General features: G+C 44.3%; 2 protein-coding genes across 9 annotated transcripts in view; one reads left to right on the plus strand and one right to left on the minus strand.

The window, feature by feature from the left end:
• The window catches only part of LOC115173721 (RNA polymerase II subunit A C-terminal domain phosphatase), a 134,455-nt gene extending 127,346 nt beyond the window's left edge, over positions 1 to 7,109 (minus strand). For 2 of the 4 annotated variants that reach the window (XM_029732062.1, XM_029732063.1), the window contains exons 1-5: positions 5,694 to 6,376; positions 960 to 1,043; positions 714 to 807; positions 419 to 547; positions 92 to 242 (exon numbers count right to left, since the gene is read on the minus strand). In XM_029732062.1, coding sequence (XP_029587922.1) covers positions 92 to 242; positions 419 to 547; positions 714 to 807; positions 960 to 1,043; positions 5,694 to 5,995 — 760 coding nt within the window. In that variant the 5' untranslated portion in view covers positions 5,996 to 6,376. Of the gene's footprint in view, positions 1 to 91; positions 243 to 418; positions 548 to 713; positions 808 to 959; positions 1,044 to 5,693; positions 6,377 to 7,058 lie in introns of those variants that run through there. The other 2 variants (XM_029732061.1, XM_029732060.1) reach the window with 2 other exon arrangements.
• A 32-nt stretch (positions 7,110 to 7,141) lies between these two features.
• Positions 7,142 to 18,530, plus strand: LOC115173722 (uncharacterized aarF domain-containing protein kinase 5). Of its 5 annotated transcripts, none has more exons than XM_029732065.1 (15): positions 7,142 to 7,226; positions 8,738 to 8,817; positions 8,997 to 9,146; positions 9,256 to 9,331; positions 9,594 to 9,794; positions 12,313 to 12,453; positions 12,627 to 12,740; positions 12,893 to 13,024; positions 13,248 to 13,331; positions 13,415 to 13,496; positions 13,695 to 13,773; positions 13,905 to 13,996; positions 14,118 to 14,370; positions 17,056 to 17,172; positions 18,087 to 18,530. In XM_029732065.1, exons 1-15 carry the CDS (start codon positions 7,224 to 7,226, stop codon positions 18,187 to 18,189), a joined length of 1,707 nt encoding a protein of 568 aa, XP_029587925.1. In that variant the 5' UTR covers positions 7,142 to 7,223; the 3' UTR covers positions 18,190 to 18,530. The 5 variants fall into 5 exon arrangements, 3 of the variants coding, with proteins under 3 accessions (XP_029587925.1, XP_029587924.1, XP_029587927.1); XR_003871654.1 differs by lacking the exons at positions 17,056 to 17,172; positions 18,087 to 18,530 and adding exons at positions 14,536 to 15,368; positions 15,428 to 15,753 and having other exon boundaries at positions 7,183 to 7,309; positions 14,118 to 14,349; XR_003871655.1 differs by lacking the exons at positions 17,056 to 17,172; positions 18,087 to 18,530 and adding exons at positions 14,536 to 15,309; positions 15,493 to 15,753 and having other exon boundaries at positions 7,183 to 7,309; positions 14,118 to 14,349.
• The last annotated feature ends 7 nt before the right edge of the window (positions 18,531 to 18,537 follow it).

The raw sequence follows: 18,537 nt of genomic DNA on the forward strand, positions 1-18,537 counted from the left end.
ATTTAAACTCTGTGCTCACACACTTTTGACATTTACGTGATGGTTGTTTTTTTGTTCAACGTAGGCATAATTATCAGAGAATGTTAATTACCTGCGATGGTGTGTGCATAGAGGCGGCTTCCGAAGGTGAAGACGTGCAGCTCGTAGAGCTTGGCAATCTTCTCCAGGAAGTCTTTGCAGTGCGGACGCAGTCGCGTGTGTAACATGGGCTCCCCCCGCCCCAGCTGGAAGTGGAAGATTCCCTGTGGAACAAGAGCAGAGGCATGGGCAGAACAATCAATGTTTTGTTCTAGCTACGTAACCACCAGTGGTTTATTGTAGACTATTTAATACCAAACCCTCAGCAAAGCCTGGGACATAGAAATACCAAACAACCTATTTTTCATAGGCCAGAGAAAAGGATTTCAGATACACATACCTTGGTGGACATGCGCTGGCAGTGATGCTCGGTGGTGTGGATCAGGGTCTGGTCCAGATCAACCATCAGAACCAGCTTCTTGTTCCTGTGGAGTCTCTGCTGGTCCTCTCTGCCCAGCTGCTCGGCTTGCTGTGTGGGGGACAAATCACACAGACCCGGCATTCATAAAAAGGGGGCCCACGACATCAACAAAACTGTCTATTAAATTGAAAAGTTGCATTCCAACGACACAGAGGTATTTCTACAAGGTCAGAGGAAACTCCTCTTCTAGTGCCATGACTCCCCCGAGCCTCACCTCAGAGCTGACCATCAACTCGGGGACACTGTGCACCATGGAAACATTTGCCGTGGAGATGAGAGCCTGCTGCCTCCCATTATTGGTCTGCATCCTGAGAGAGAAAGAGAGAATCCACTTAACAACGCATCCCCAATGGATAAGAGGTAACCCACAACTAAGAGTTATGCCCATTTGTTCAAATGTTTTGAATATACCAATTGAAATTCTAGCATGGAATAAGTTTGTGTTTATTTGTACACTTACTGTGTGAGGTCCTGGCCACATTCAGCACACAGGCCCTTCATCACAATGGGATGGCTGCATTCTTCAACTCTGACAACCACAACACTGGAAGAGAAGAGGCACTTGAGACCGCAGCATAATGGTTTCCCCCCTTAAAATCCTTAAGAGTTCATTGACGCACCCGTGGAAAGTGGCCGAGCTACAGCGCTGTTGGTCAGACCAGGAGACGTACGTAGCATCCGAACGGTTTGGCCTACTAACTAATATACACCACTATGGAAAGACAAGACTCAACATGGTGTTCTCCGTTTTGCTCTACAACCCTCACAAGTGGCACAGGACTCGTTATTGGGTTTTTTATGAATGGAAGTATGGAGATAGTTTTGTGCCAACAAAGAAAAGGGGTTAAATGTGTAGTCATAAAGGCCAACTTCAATAAATAAATAAAATAAAATATATATTTTTTCTTGGGATACCTACAGGGGCCCTACAATTCAAAATCAAATAGCTAAATGATCCATGATATGACAATTTTTTTTTTAACACCCTTTTCTCCCAAATTTTGTGATATCCAAATTGGTAGTTAGTCTTGTCCGTACGGGAGTTTCAGCGATGGGACTCGGGAGAGGCGATGGTCGAGAGCCATGCGTCCCCCCGAAACACGACCCTGCCAAGCTGCAGTGCTCGCTTAACCCGAAAACCAGTCACCCCAATGTGTCGGAGGAAACACTGTACAGCTGGTGACTGAAGTCAGCGTGCATGAGCCCGGCCAACCACAAGGAGTCACTAGAGCGCAATGGGACAAGGACATCCCAGCCGGCCAAAATCTCCCTTAACGACACTGGGTCAATGTTGCACCGTCTTATGGGTCTCCCGGTCGCAGCCGGCTGCAACACAGCCTGGGATCGAACCCGGGTCTGTAGTGATGCAGTGCCTTAGACCACCGTGTCACTCGGGAAGCCGGTATGACCATCTTCAAACAATTCCATATGTTAGCTTAGTAACTTAGTAGAAAAGCTATGATTTTTATGGGCGGTTTCCCTGGACAGAGTTTAATTTAAATCAGATTAACGATGTGCACATGGTGCTGACCTGAGGATGCTTCAAAAACCAGGGATGGGACAGTAATACATAAGCATTGTGTGGAATTGAAGCACGTCACCTAAACCAAACAATGGACGAGGTAAAAGAAAATGTTTAAATTTCAGTGAATTTGAAAAAAAAACTCAAAGCAAATTGTGTCAAACTACCCAATTATTGAGAACAAACAGCATGATACATCAACAGAAAACAAGAAAAAGAATGCCTGGACTACCATTTGTAATGAATTCAACTCAAATTAAAAAGTACACTACAAGAACGTCAGGTAAGATACTGTATTTACTGTTGGCCCACTTTTACAAATCTGAGAGAACACAGTGGGACCTGAATGTATGTGTGACAGAAATGTAACAAACAATATCATACATAATTATTCATATCATTTCTATAACATCTTGTCTTCCTAAGGTCCTATGGAAAAACAAAAATCTACTTAAGATGAATGCTGTTGCTCGTAAGGAGCATTTCAAAACTGGTGGCGGACCCCCAGTAAGACAGGGGGAGGCGGGTAGCCTAGTGGTTAGAGTGTTGGGCCAGTAACCGAAAGGTTGCTGGATTGAATCCCCGAGCTGACAAGGTAAAAATCTACTGTTCTCCGGTAAGCCGTCATTGTAAATAATAATTTGTTCTTAACTGACTTTCCCAGTTAAATAAAGGTTCAATTGAAAAAAAAAAAAAAAGACCAGAGACAGATGAGCTGGGGGACTTGTTGACCGGGATCATTGTTAGCCAGCAACCCCTGGAAGGAATCCCCGATGATGACCAGATGGGGGACTGTTCCAATCCTCATTAGGTAAGACACATTCATTCAACACGTGCCATCCCCGTACTGCAGGGAATATGTAATGTCAGTCATCTCTTGCACTCCCATAATAAAAATGTAACAAACTCAAGTCCTTAATAAATTATGTTCTCTAATGCAGCAATCTAATCCTTTTCTTGAGGCAGATGATCACCATAGCTTGGAGGGGATAAGACAGGATGAAGTTCAGCCCGCTACATCTGCAGCAGCCAGAAGGGCAGATTGTCACTAACCGGGCCGGAGGACCAAGAAGCTGAGCATGCATGAGAAACTGGCCTTGGAATTCCATGAGCGCAACCTAAATGTATTTAAAAGAAGAACATGATATGAAGATGCAAATCCCTCATGTTGAGTTGGCTATGAAGGAGGAGGAGAAGCATGAAGCAGCAGCATTAACAATGTTCTTCTCAAACCAGCACCAGTTTGGGGTCCCAATATTTCCATTTCTGAATTAAAAACCATGCTGTTTGAGTTAATTGTGAATGCAGCATCTTCTTGGTTGAAAGCGTAATGCGTTTCTGAGACTGGAAATGACTCTTCCATACACCAAACATGTGCTCCACTACACCTCTGGTGTGCATATGAGCTTTGGTTGTACCGTTGTTGCTCAGGTCCTATTTTATGACGATAGGGGGTGACCAAGAAGTTGATCTGTGCATACCCACTGTCGCCAAGGATGATTCCACTAGGTTGTCCTCTTTCAAGCTGAGCATACAATGAGGCGTTTTGGAAAATCCTTGAGTCATGAGTTCAATGTGCAACAATGTCGGAGAACTGCAAACACCATGTACATTTATTGAGAACCAGTTTTTAAGCTTCCTGTACTCCTCAGCATCTGCTGTAGAGGGACACCTGATAGGAATATGACATTCATCTATACAGCTGATGACTCCAGGGAAGTTCCCATATTCATAGAACTCTACCTGGTCGTTCGCTTGGGCCGCAGCATCAGGGAACTTGATGTAATCGTCTTTCAGTTCACATATAGCATTGGAAACTTTGTGGACTATGTTGCATTCAGTCAGTTCACTTACACCACACAAAGTACTTGTAGGGAAGGGCCTTCCCCTAAGAGAGTCAGATGAAAGCCTTGGCTCAAGCAAACAAATGATGTCAGCTGCATTTGCTTGGTATATACGGAAACGGTCACCGAAATTGATTTTATCTAAATCATTCAGTGAGTTGATCCTGTCTATAACCACCCTTCCGTCTGGCCTTGGTAGTGCTCTTTGATCCTGTCTATAACCACCCTTCCGTCTGGCCTTGGTAGTGCTCTTTGATCCTGTCTATAACCACCCTTCCGTCTGGCCTTGGTGGTGCTCTTTGATCGTCATTGAAATAGTCCAGGTAATCCATTCTCCTCCATTGTCAAGGTCAACCTTGGGGCCAACATCCACTAATCTGAAGTTAAACCTGCCTCTGGACATATTTAATTTCAGCCTGCACTTAGATCTAGATTAACTAATTGTCCTTCTAGAAATCAGACTTTAAATCTAGACTAGGGCAAATCTTAGATTATTTTAAACCATATCTAAGAAATGCAATTTCAGTTAGTCCAGTTTAAAAGCGCAATTTAGTCGAGGTTGATACTGCCCCTTAAAAAGGTTAAAGGTACTACACAGGATTTTTTATTTTTTTATTTTTTTAATTGTAAAATAATTTTAGCATTGTAATTTCTGAAAATGTCCATAAGATATGGCACTAATAGTGGAATGATAGTGTTCCACAGTATTACTTAGCCACAAGTGTTGTGATATTCGTTAAACTAGGAAAGCTGTTCAGACTTTGTGGCTGTGTTATCTAACCAAATCACTCATTTCCTGGTTGAGAAAATTCGGTCAATTTGATCACTGTACCATCCAAACAAAAAATGATCGTTTTTATAGCTGTTTGAAGCTGGTGGACCAAAGCCTCTATTGAATCATAGATGGTACAACGATTCCTTACACTATTCAGTGCTTATTTTTTTACATACTGAAATTGAGCTAACAGTGTACAATGTTAGCAACCAAGAAATGACAGAGACATTCCCACTAGATAACACAGCCCAAGTCAGAACAGCTTTCCCAGTCTGACAACAGATGCCGCTCCATCAGAACAAATCAATAGGCGAATATCCCAGCCAATCACAACTCTGGTGGGAAATAACTGTGAAACTCTATCATTACACTATTTGCGCCACACTCACACTTGCTAGCATAACATAAGGCATTTTAAATGACTTATACTTTTACGTTAGATACTTAAGTATATTTAAAACCAAACTTTTACTCAAGCAGTATTTTACTGGGAGACTTTTACTTTTGTCATGTTCTATTTGTTACACAAATTCATAACACCAAAATATTTTCTGAGGCTCAAGTGGAACAAAGTATTCGAAGTTCTTCTTCCCCAAAAAGTGCTCGAGCGAATTCGACGACTTTTTTTTGTTGCAAATTCGAAGACTCGATACCATGTGGATGATGTCATGTGCGTAGTTCTACCATTATTGGGCCAGTTCGTTTTGCATGGCCCGGTGCCCCTTGTGGTGGAGATTTCACTTAAGGACCAATGGAATGGTCTAAAATAAACAAACTCGGCCCACCAGGGCACCGGGCCATGCAAAACGAACTCTTTAATGTACATGATCCATCCAGCAGTTGTAGAGATCGGCGCTCCAGCACACGCACTGGGTTAGCATAGCTAGCTAGCGTTACCGTTTATTAGCTAGGCTAATTAGCTATGCTACTACGAATCTGGTCTATAAGTAACAACATTAGCTAACGAACATAGTATACACAGCACACTATAAAAAAAAATGCTGACATAGGCAACAGTCTATATAGCTAACGTTATTTAGCTTGCAGACTCACCCAGGCGATATGACTTGTCCAAGTTGACAGCATAGCTCTTTCACCACTCCAGCTCGGTCCGATTTCAGCTTCTTCTCTGACAGCCGATTGGGCTGTTCTGGCGGATGGGACCCGGCCTCTTTCTCCGGCGGGATGGGAACACATAACGCCAACACCGAGTCCACATTGACGAGGGAACCGGGTTTGACTTTCCATTCCAGCAGCCGCATAGGACGCGCTGCTATTGGGCAGCGGATCTCCGCCACTTGCGCCATGGGGCCCTGTGCTGCCCCACCACCGCCGGAATCTGCGGGCTCCTCCATCAGTTTCGCGCTTCAAATCCCTTTAAACTGTAGGCGCAGGTCAAGCAAAGATATATATCAGAGTCGCGGGGAATTCGGTTGATCATAAATTATTGAAACTGAGCTAAGAAACAAAAACAAACGTACATCTGATGTTTGAAACACAACGATGCAAGAACACAGACCGATAGTTTAGCTTCTTTCGCTCTTCCCGCCCGTAAACAGGAAACACAAGACTGAAGCGGCGACGACAGTCAGCGAGCTTCCGGTGGCTCTGGTGACAGAGGTCCTTTCCACTTTCACTGAGTTCCACAGAACATTAATTTAAGTCCATTTAAACACGTTGATCAATGGAAGGAACAGCTAGCTTCCGTTTGTGTTTGAATAAATGTGTCCGTTTGAGTCACACACAGCATGTCGAAGTTGAAGTTGGGATGATCGTGTAAACAAAATGCTAAAAAAATCTAATGGAAGATGCAACATCATGCTGTTTTGTTTTCCACTCACACATTGTTTTCTAAGCCTTTAAAGCTCTGGAGACATCCCTTGATGGGCTCTACCTGATATGATGTAAGATGATGTAACGTATAAATCATGCATCTACTCCTGGTGACAACTAGAAGAGTTGCAACCACTGATCTAAAGCCACATAGGGGCCTGGTCCCAGTTATTCGCACATTGATGTTAATGTAAACATTTTTCTGCAATACATATTATTCAGGCTATGCCCGTGATATGACGGCTGAGATGCTGGGAAGGAGGATCACACATGTGCCTGTTTTATATTTGTTTAATCATCTCAAAATGAAGTCAAGACGCAAGTCAGTAGTATTTTATCGGTATCATTTAAAACAACAGTGTTTTAATTCCACAGACCATACTCTACTACCGTAAACCTGACTTTAAACAAAGTTGTACAGAGACGGCACACTTGAATAGTTTCCGTTACATGTTATGTTAGCCACATTAATTAATCATTTACAACGTCCATTTCTGATTCACCCATACAAATACATGCATTATTATGTACATTTGTGATTTCAATGAAAAAAAACAATGACTTGGGTTGATTAATTGACGGTACCTGAAGAGGATATGGAGTCAAGTCATGATTCTTTTCACTAGAGAAGCTTTGGTCACATCGAGTCGGACCATTTGTCACGTGATCAATTTCGTGCACCTTCTGCCAGTCAAATCATTTGTAGGCAGTTCAGGAAATCAAGAATGATCTGAAACGGGAGGTGACAGAATGGTGACTACACATTTTTTTAACTACATATTAGTGAGAAGAGATCACAGTATAGGTCGAACATGGCAGGGGAGACCTTCAAAGCAGTGAGTTGAACTGTTTGTTAGATGTCTTCTTTGCCTTGCCTGCTAGGCTGGCTAGCTAGAAAGCTAGCCGCATATAGCATCAGCAAATTCAAAATCGACATTTAACAGTTTATGCATGTATGGCTTAAATGACAAAAGTAATGACTATGTATGTGTGCTCGCTTTGTATGTTAATAATTTGTGCATAGTATACATGTTTATTTACAGATCACACTAGCAAGAGTTCTCATTCCATTAACTACTCTCTCTGACTCCCAGGAAATGAGCATGGCCACACAACGTTAAAGTCCCCTGATGCAATGTATAACCGCCATACTAAAATCAGAGCTCGATGTACAGTCTCGCTAAAAGACATCGTGTGATGTCCCCTAATATTGAGATTGTGGTTTACCCTCCATTATTTATAAATTGTCACGTGTTTTGTTCAATGCCAAGGAAAGTGTGTGTGGCTCTCAGGCAGGATTAGGTGGCTGCCTATGGAGGCAGATTAACGAGGGCATGCCCCAAAACAATGTCAATTTTTCTCAACCAGTGACATGAGATTTTTAGGTGAGCGCTGATGCCGCCCTGTGATAAGTGCCCACTTTGTCAAAGTCAGGGATGCAAAATATGTATCTTGTCCATTCCCAGCGTGCCTCTCCAGGGTGCTGTTGGAGAGAAGAAGCACTCCACCAACATTCCTTTAAAAAAAACAAATCTAACATAACTCATGTAGCAGATATCATATGGTCGAAAGAGTATGTAGCCTGCAGGGTTCAGGAAAAAATGTATGACAATGTAACGACAAACTTTTAACATCATGCAGGTTTCTCTGATCAAATAGCCTAAACGGTGCCTAATCAAAAAAATGTTTTAAAGTGCTGACATGTTAACATATCCTAACAGGACAGGTCAAAGTTAAATGGACAATCAGGCTACTCACAACTGCTGTCCAGGAGTTTCATCCCGTGGGCTAAATGGTCACGATCAGGGGTTTCAAGTTTGTATCCGTACATTTTATTTACGAGCTGATCATAGCGGAACAAAAGGGGCAGCAGCAATTAATTTTTTGTCTCGCCTAGGGCGGCAGAACGGCCAGGACCGGCCCTGGTGTGTGTGTGCGTGCGCACGCACGCATGTGGTCAGGGCCCTGGCATAGAGCCTCTATCTATTAGTCTGGAAACTGTTTGTCCTGTGAGAGACAGCTAAGGAAAACAACAGCGTGTTCTAGCCTATGGAGAGTGACCTTGATGCAGTCCCCACCACCAGTCTACATGTTGTTGTTCAACTTAACCTAGTAACATGCAGATGTTTTGTTTTTCTCTAGTTTTCTAGGGATGAAGGTCTTTCTCAGCAAGTCTACTGTAACTGGTAGAAACAGTGGATTAGTTTAAAGTTGATGCTTCAAAGTGACACTGATTGGTGGTGGTGTTTTTTGTCTTTCTGTAGTTAAGGTTGTGTCATTTGGCCCTGCTGGGAAGATGTCCCCGTCCACAGCTGCAACTGTACAGGTCCTTCAGCTCACAAAGGTACTAAACTAACTAGAATGGCTCCTGTTTCTATAGCGCGAGTCAGCTTGATGTACAAGTACACCCAACTATACATGCTGTTACTTAAATACTAACCTTCTAGAAAGCAACTGCAAGATGGGTGAAGACATGGGCATTTCAACAACACAGTGTGTGCTGTGCACATTTCTTTCCGCCAGGCCAAGGAAGAGTCAAGGGTTGTTCTGGAAGATGTTTTTGGGTGTGGCGGTGGGTGTTCCCGTGGTGGTGGGAGTCCAGTACGCCCTTGCGGAACCTAGAGAGAGACGGAAGATGAAGATCTTGGTGAAGGGAGTCGGTCGCTTCTGTAGGTGGGTCCCATCATAACAATAATATCACCATCCTTTTTGTATGTGATCAAATGTTTTGAATAATTTCCTTGGCGTTACACTCAAACCATGTCTTTCTCTGTCTCTACAGGTCTATATGTGTAGGACTCTATATCTCAGTAGATTATTGGTGGACCTCCAATGTGATGTTACGTGGCATGGACAAGGTAAGTTTGACAGAAATATTGGGTGTGTTCCTCTGCCCAGGCATCGCTGAAGCATTCCAGATATTACAACACCTAGACACGTGAAATACATATCAGCTAACCACATATGTTATAGCAATCTGGTGCCTGACAGCACAGTCGAAGACGTTGCATGCGTCAATGGCTTCGTGCCACGTCTGAGCAGGGCAATGGTGTGAGTCTGCAACGATCTCAGTAGTTCAGTCAGGACACTCACGTCATCTTCCCCTCCCTGTTTTGCCAGAGCAGCCCATCGTTTGTGGCAGGGATGTCATTGTGCCATCAGAGGGCAGCAGACGGCATGGTGGAGGGAGCGGTGCAGAACGGAGGGATCTACGTTAAACTGGGACAGGGCCTGTGTGCTTTCAACCACCTGCTGCCTCCTGAGTACGTCAAGACACTGCAGGTCCTGGAGGATAAGGCTCTCAACAGGACATACAAGGAGGTGAGACCTGCAGTACTTTGTCTTGTCAAACATTGAAGAACAGTTAATGCTCGGCATCCGACCATAAGGCGCTACAGAGGGTAGTGCGTACGGCCCAGTACATCACTGGGACCAAGCTTCCTGCCATCCAGGACCTATTTTTTTATTTATTTCACCTTTATTTAACCAGGTAGGCTAGTTGAGAACAAGTTCTCATTTGCAACTGCAACCTGGCCAAGATAAAGCGTAGCAATATCGACACAAACACAGAGTTACACATGGAATAAACAAAACATACAGTCAATAATACAGTAGAACAAAAGAAAAAAGTATGTGCAAATGAGGTAAGTTAAGGCAATAAATAGGCCATGGTGGCGAAGAAATTACAATATAGCAATTAAACACTGGAATGGTAGATGTGCAGAAGATGAATGTGCAAGTAGAGATACTGGGGTGCAAAGGAGCAAGATAAATAAATAAATACAGTATGGGGATGATTGCAACCAGACTGTATAGCGGAGAAGGTATGGTGGGATTCGAAATGGTCGGTAATCTGTTTGTTAACTTGGCTTTCGAAGACCTTAGAAAGACAGGGTAGTATAGATATAAGTCTGTAGCAGTTTAAGTCGAGTGTCACCCCCTTTGAAGAGGGGGATGACCGTGGCCGCTTTCCAATCTTTGGGAATCTCAGACGATACGAAAGAGGTTGAACAGGCTAGTAATAGGGGTTGCAACAATTTCGGCAGATAATTTTAGAAAGAGAGGGTCCAGATTGTCTAGCCCGGCTGATTTGTATGGGTCCAGATTTTGCAGGTCTTTCAGAACATCAGCTATCTGGATTTGGGTGAAGGAGAAATGGGGGAGGCTTGGCAAGTTACTGTTGGAGGTGCAGGGCTGTGGACCGGGGTAGCCAGGTTGAAAGCATGGCCAGCCGTAGAAAAATGCTTATTGAAATTCTCAATTATAGTGGATTTATTGGTGGTGAGTGTTTCCTAGCCTCAGAGCAGTGGGCAGCTGGGAGGAGGTGCTCTTATTCTCCATGGACTTTAGTATCCCAGAACTTTTTTGAGTTAGTACTACAGGATGCAAATTTCTGTTTGAAAAAGCTAGCCTTAGCTTTTCTAACTGCCTGTGTATATTTGTTCCTAACTTCCCTGAAAAGTTGCATATCACGGGGGCTATTCGATGCTAATGCAGAACGCCACAGGATGTTTTTGTGCTGGTCAAGGGCAGACAGGTCTGAACCAAGGACTATATCTATTCCTAGTTCTAAATTTTGAGTGGGGCATGCTTATTTAAGATGGTGAAGAAGGCACTTTTAAAGAATAGCCAGGCATCTGACAGGATGAGGTCAATGTCATTCCAGGATACCCCGGTCAGGTCGATTTAGAAAGGCCTGCTCGCAGAAGTGTTTTAGGGAGCGTTTGACAGTGATGAGGGGTGGTTGTTTGGTCGCAGACCCATTACGGATGCAGGCAATGATCGCTAAGATCTTGATTGAAAACAGCAGAGGTGTATTTGGAGGTCGAGTTAGTTAGGATGACATCTGAGGGTGCCCGTGTTTACGGATTTGGGGTTGTACCTGGTAGGTTCATTGATAATTTGTGTGAGATTGAGGGCATCAAGCTTAGATTGTAGGATGGCTGGGGTGTTAAGCATGTCCCAGTTTAGGTCACCTAGTAGCACGAGCTCAGAAGATAGATGGGGGGCAATCAATTCACATATGGTGTCCAGGGCACAGCTGGGGGCAGAGGGTGGTCTATAGCAAGCAGCAACAGTGAGACTTGTTTCTGGAAAGGTGAATTTTTAGAAGTAGAAGCTTTAATTGTTTGGGTACAGACTTGGATAGTAATACAGAACTCTGCAGGCTCTTTGCAGTATATTGCAACTCCTAATATACCAGGCGGTGTCAGAGGAAAGCCCCAATAACTGTCAAAGACTCCAGTCACCCAAGTCATAGACTGTGTTCTCTCTGCAACCACATGGCAAGCGGTACCGGAGCGCCAATTCTAGGACTAAAAAGCTTAGCAGCTTCTACCACTCAAGCCATAAGACTGCTGACCAATTAATCAAATGGCCACCCGTACAATTTACATTGACACCACCCTTCATTTGTTATTTACACTGCTGCTACTCACTGTTTATTTATGCAGTAATTTCACCCGTACCTACATGTACAAATGACTTAGACTAACCTGTACCCCCACACATTTACTTGGTACTGGTACCCCCTGTATATAGCCTCATTGTTACTTATTATTTTTTACTTAACTCTATCTTGAACTGCACTGTTGGTTAAGGGCTTGTAAGTAAGGTATGCACCTGTTGTATTCAGTGCATGTGACATAGTTTGATTTTGATTTGATGAAGCAATTACGATAGAGGAGGCTGTAGTGAAAGTGATAGAGCCATGCTTGTAGTTTTGTCACAGCTTTCAATGCCTCTTCACCATTCATAATGTGAGGCTAGAACTAGCCATCTTATAATGAAAAGCGTTGAGAAACATTCTTCCATTAAATGATCTGTCTGGTTCTACCAGGTAGATGCTCTGTTCATAGAAGACTTCAATACAACTCCAGACAAGATGTTTAAGAAGTTTGACTATGAGCCCATAGCAGCAGCCAGTCTGGCCCAGGTCCACAAGGCAGAGCTGCAGGACGGGACTCCTGTTGCTGTCAAAGTGGGTTCAGGTTAACTGTACTACACATTCAGCCACAGAATTAAAAGTATACTGTGTATGATTTACACTAATAAATAGGGGTCACCTCGCCTGGTTAAACCAAACTACAATTTGGTTAAACCAGGCTAGGTGTATCTCTCCTGATTCTGAATAGTAACCACTCTCTTCTCCAGGTGCAGTACATAGACCTCAGGGATCGGTTCGATGGTGACATCAGGACTCTGGAGATCCTACTGGACGTTATAAAGTTCATGCACCCCAGCTTTGGCTTCAGATGGGTCCTCAAGGCAAGGGCTCAAACTTGTCTGCCAACTTGGTCAAAAACTGTGTTTTATTTTATAGGACATTTATCAGATAATACCTGCAGAGCATGATTAGATACAGCCCTAGACATGGTCCCCTAAACTAACCTAATGTTGGCATTCTCTGATGATTTTAGGACTTGAAGGGGACATTAGCTCAGGAGCTGGACTTTGAGAATGAGGCCAGGAACTCTGAGAGATGTGCAGAGGAACTGAAGCACTTCAAATTTGTCGTCGTGCCAAAGGTGTACTGGGACCAAACCAGCAAGGTGAGAAACCGAACTATTCACTGCTGAAAATCACGATGGCTGCATTCAAACAGGCAGCCCCATTTTTTTGTATCTTTTGACCAATCACATCAGATCTTTTTCTGAGCTGATCTGATTGGTCAAAAAATATCAGTATTGGGCTGCCTGTCTAAACGCAGCCTTTGATACCTTCTTGACCACTTTTGTATTATTGTACTGTAATAAACAAACCATTTTGCTTTAGAGAGTGTTGACTGCAGAGTTCTGTGAAGGCTGCAAAATCAACAATTTGGAAGAAATCAAAAGACAAGGACTTAGCTTGAGAGATGTAAGTGCCTGTTGTGACACAACCTTTGTCTATGATCATTAGTACTCCGATGAATGTATAAACCGTTTTCTCTGGCTTTTCAGACTGCTGACAAGCTGATCCGAACGTTTGCAGAGCAGATATTTTACACTGGCTTCATCCACGCTGACCCTCACCCTGGCAATGGTAGGTCAGGGGGCATGTTGACAGTTTCTACTGAACTCTTTACATGCTTATTTATTGATTTGTGTAACTTGTACCAGTGCAGTTTACAAGATATTTTTCTTAGAAATGGGTCACGTTGATAATAAATAACTACAGTACAACAATATTTTCTTAAAATGACTTGGTGACCTTGAATGCATGTTCTGTACCATGTCACAGTGCTTGTGAGAAGAGGTCCAGACAAGAAGGCAGAGCTAGTACTGTTGGATCACGGCCTGTATGAATACCTCAGTGAAATGTAAGGTTTATAATATGCAATTTTTTTTGACACTTTTATCCAAAGCAACTCACAGTAGTGTGGATACATTTTAGATCCTGCAACGTAATCTGTATATTTTAATGGTTCAACTCTAACCTTTGACCCTGTAGTGACAGGGTAGCTCTGTGTAAACTGTGGAGGTCCATAGTCCTGAGAGACGATGCTGCCATGAAGAGGTACTCCAACAGCCTGGGGGTCAAAGGTGAGAGGACAACTGTCATTTAGGCTTAATAAAATTCCATTTTAATTCAAACTGATTGATTCATTTAAACAAATCCAGTCTCACAACAAAGACCTGCATAAAATATCATGTATCCTATCAGACTACTTCATCTTCTCTGAGATGCTGCTGCAACGGCCAATCAACATGCGGGAATTGGGCCTGTCCAACATCCTGAGTCGTGAAGAGACAACCTATATGAGGGACATGGCTGTCAATCACTTTGACAACATCATGGTCGTGCTCAAGTCCATGCCACGCCCCATGCTGCTGGTGTTCAGGAACATCAACACGGTCCGCAGCATCAACATCACACTGGGAGCTCCTGTAGACAGATACTGTGTCATGGCTAAGAGGTTAGTAGCAGCATCATCACACTGGGAGCTCCTGTAGACAGATACTGTGTCATGGCTAAGAGGTTAGTAGCAGCATCATCACACTGGGAGCTCCTGTAGACAGATACTGTGTCATGGCTAAGAGGTTAGTAGTAGCATCATCACACTGGGAGCTCCTGTAGACAGATACTGTGTCATGGCTAAGAGGTTAGCAGCATCATCACACTGGGAGCTCCTGTAGACAGATACTGTGTCATGGCTAAGAGGTTAGTAGCAGCATCATCAGACTGGGAGCTCCTGTAGACAGATACTGTGTCATGGCTAAGAGGTTAGTAGCAGCAGCATCATCACACTGGGAGCTCCTGTAGACAGATACTGTGTCATGGCTAAGAGGTTAGCAGCAGCATCATCATCACACTGGGAGCTCCTGTAGACAGATACTGTGTCATGGCTAAGAGGTTAGCAGCATCATCATCACACTGGGAGCTCCTGTAGACAGATACTGTGTCATGGCTAAGAGGTTAGTAGCAGCATCATCATCACACTGGGAGCTCCTGTAGACAGATACTGTGTCATGGCTAAGAGGTTAGTAGCAGCATCATCACACTGGGAGCTCCTGTAGACAGATACTGTGTCATGGCTAAGAGGTTAGTAGCAGCATCATCACACTGGGAGCTCCTGTAGACAGATACTGTGTCATGGCTAAGAGGTTAGTAGCAGCAGCATCATCACACTGGGAGCTCCTGTAGACAGATACTGTGTCATGGCTAAGAGGTTAGTAGCAGCATCATCATCACACTGGGAGCTCCTGTAGACAGATACTGTGTCATGGCTAAGAGGTTAGCAGCAGCATCATCACACTGGGAGCTCCTGTAGACAGATACTGTGTCATGGCTAAGAGGTTAGCAGCATCATCACACTGGGAGCTCCTGTAGACAGATACTGTGTCATGGCTAAGAGGTTAGTAGCATCATCACACTGGGAGCTCCTGTAGACAGATACTGTGTCATGGCTAAGAGGTTAGCAGCATCATCACACTGGGAGCTCCTGTAGACAGATACTGTGTCATGGCTAAGAGGTTAGTAGCAGCATCATCATCACACTGGGAGCTCCTGTAGACAGATACTGTGTCATGGCTAAGAGGTTAGTAGCAGCAGCATCATCACACTGGGAGCTCCTGTAGACAGATACTGTGTCATGGCTAAGAGGTTAGTAGCAGCATCATCACACTGGGAGCTCCTGTAGACAGATACTGTGTCATGGCTAAGAGGTTAGTAGCAGCATCATCATCACACTGGGAGCTCCTGTAGACAGATACTGTGTCATGGCTAAGAGGTTAGTAGCAGCAGCATCATCACACTGGGAGCTCCTGTAGACAGATACTGTGTCATGGCTAAGAGGTTAGCAGCATCATCACACTGGGAGCTCCTGTAGACAGATACTGTGTCATGGCTAAGAGGTTAGCAGCATCATCACACTGGGAGCTCCTGTAGACAGATACTGTGTCATGGCTAAGAGGTTAGTAGCAGCAGCATCATCATCACACTGGGAGCTCCTGTAGACAGATACTGTGTCATGGCTAAGAGGTTAGCAGCATCATCACACTGGGAGCTCCTGTAGACAGATACTGTGTCATGGCTAAGAGGTTAGTAGCAGCATCATCACACTGGGAGCTCCTGTAGACAGATACTGTGTCATGGCTAAGAGGTTAGCAGCATCATCACACTGGGAGCTCCTGTAGACAGATACTGTGTCATGGCTAAGAGGTTAGTAGCAGCATCATCACACTGGGAGCTCCTGTAGACAGATACTGTGTCATGGCTAAGAGGTTAGTAGTAGCATCATCACACTGGGAGCTCCTGTAGACAGATACTGTGTCATGGCTAAGAGGTTAGCAGCATCATCACACTGGGAGCTCCTGTAGACAGATAATGTGTCATGGCTAAGAGGTTAGTAGCAGCAGCATCATCACACTGGGAGCTCCTGTAGACAGATAATGTGTCATGGCTAAGAGGTTAGCAGCATCATCATCACACTGGGAGCTCCTGTAGACAGATACTGTGTCATGGCTAAGAGGTTAGTAGCAGCATCATCATCACACTGGGAGCTCCTGTAGACAGATACTGTGTCATGGCTAAGAGGTTAGTAGCAGCATCATCACACTGGGAGCTCCTGTAGACAGATACTGTGTCATGGCTAAGAGGTTAGTAGCAGCATCATCATCACACTGGGAGCTCCTGTAGACAGATACTGTGTCATGGCTAAGAGGTTAGTAGCAGCAGCATCATCACACTGGGAGCTCCTGTAGACAGATACTGTGTCATGGCTAAGAGGTTAGTATCATCATCACACTGGGAGCTCCTGTAGACAGATACTGTGTCATGGCTAAGAGGTTAGCAGCAGCATCATCACACTGGGAGCTCCTGTAGACAGATACTGTGTCATGGCTAAGAGGTTAGTAGCAGCATCATCACACTGGGAGCTCCTGTAGACGATACTGTGTCATGGCTAAGAGGTTAGTAGCAGCATCATCACACTGGGAGCTCCTGTAGACAGATACTGTGTCATGGCTAAGAGGTTAGCAGCAGCATCATCACACTGGGAGCTCCTGTAGACAGATACTGTGTCATGGCTAAGAGGTGAACAGACGAGTGTTTCACATGGCAGCAGTTGTAGATGCTTGCTAACCTGTTGTCCTGTCTCCAGCGCTGTGCAATGCTGGGGGCGACTCCAGGCAGAAAGGCCGGGAGTTCTTCCCAGGTTCAGGGTGTTGCGATGGGTGCGGGCCACCTGGGAGAGCCTCAAGTTCGAGTGTGCCCTAAGGTAATGAATTATCCTCAACACTATACACTCAGTAAACCACGTTTCCATCCACAGTTGTATGCAAGTAAAGTCATACAGTATATAAAATAAATTACGACAGCTGTGATTGGAGCTGGACGCTTCGGTGTAATTTTTATAAATAACGACAGAATTTGTTCGTTCGACGTGGTGGGATCTTTGTCGATGAAATGGCAGTGGAAACACCTTTATGCGAAAATACTGATAACCATATGGAAGTAAACTTGGGAGTCGCCCGTCTAGTAGCAGGTCTGACCCTCCCACCGTACCTGCCTCCAGATCACCCTGTATTCATTGGGGGTATGGAAACGTTACAGGCTGTTGGTGGTGGTGTAGGGAATGTTAACACCAGGCTATTGAGTCATGCTGCTTACTGCCGTTAGCATAACGCAACATGGATTCGCCGCTTGTTTTTAGCTGATAGGTGTCAAACCCGATGTGGCAGTCTGCTGTGATAGCCCGTCCTTTACAAGGACCAACGATTTGTGTGTTCCGAGGTGCCGTTCTGCACGCCACTGTTGTACTGCGCCATTATTGGCCCATCTGTTGGAAACTGTCATGCGTGCAAAGCCCTGCAGGCCGGCCGTTTCGGAAGATACTGGAACCAACGATCAAACCACGCTGTCGCATTTGTTTTGCCTGTTCTAATGTTCAAACAGTAACTGGATGCCTGCATTATATACCAAGCCATGGCCACATGACTCAGTGTCTGTAGGCGCTAACCATTTCTGGGAAAGGGGTGGTGTACCTAAATAAACTGGCCAGTATATAGCAGTAGACCTGGCTGGGAAGGTCTTGCTACAAACATTCCCCAGAATACATACAAGTTGACATTTTTAGTTCCTACAAATTGCCTACATTCCTTACCGTTAACTTCAATCATTGTATCTTCCCAGGTCTGAGATGGCGATGATGAGTCTGACACGATCCCTGCTGTCTTTGTTGTCTTACTTTAACCTCATATCGCTGGACGAGGAAGTTTACCAATACCTGAAGTAGAGGCCGACAACCCATACCTCAGCTGCATACCTGATACTAGTGACTCCTGTTTAAAGCTCAAGAAATGCAACCCGTTTGACAGGACATGATAGTTGGCAAATGGATAGATGTGCTTCCAAAATGGTGCTATGCATTTCCCACATTTACAGTACATACCAAATCTGCAGATTTATGATGATGTACAATTGTCTTAATCAGTCAGGACAGAAAAAGCAGTAAACACAGCTCCAAGCCAAGGACTTGACTCACCAACAGTCATGGCATTGAGGAGCACTGTCTGTGCTGCCAAGGAATATGTGAACTGACATTAATGCTATTTTATTAAAACACAGAGCCATTTATTTGTTT

This window comes from Salmo trutta, chromosome 34 (genome assembly GCF_901001165.1).
Source record: "Salmo trutta chromosome 34, fSalTru1.1, whole genome shotgun sequence".
Classification (NCBI taxonomy): Eukaryota; Metazoa; Chordata; class Actinopteri; order Salmoniformes; family Salmonidae; genus Salmo; species Salmo trutta.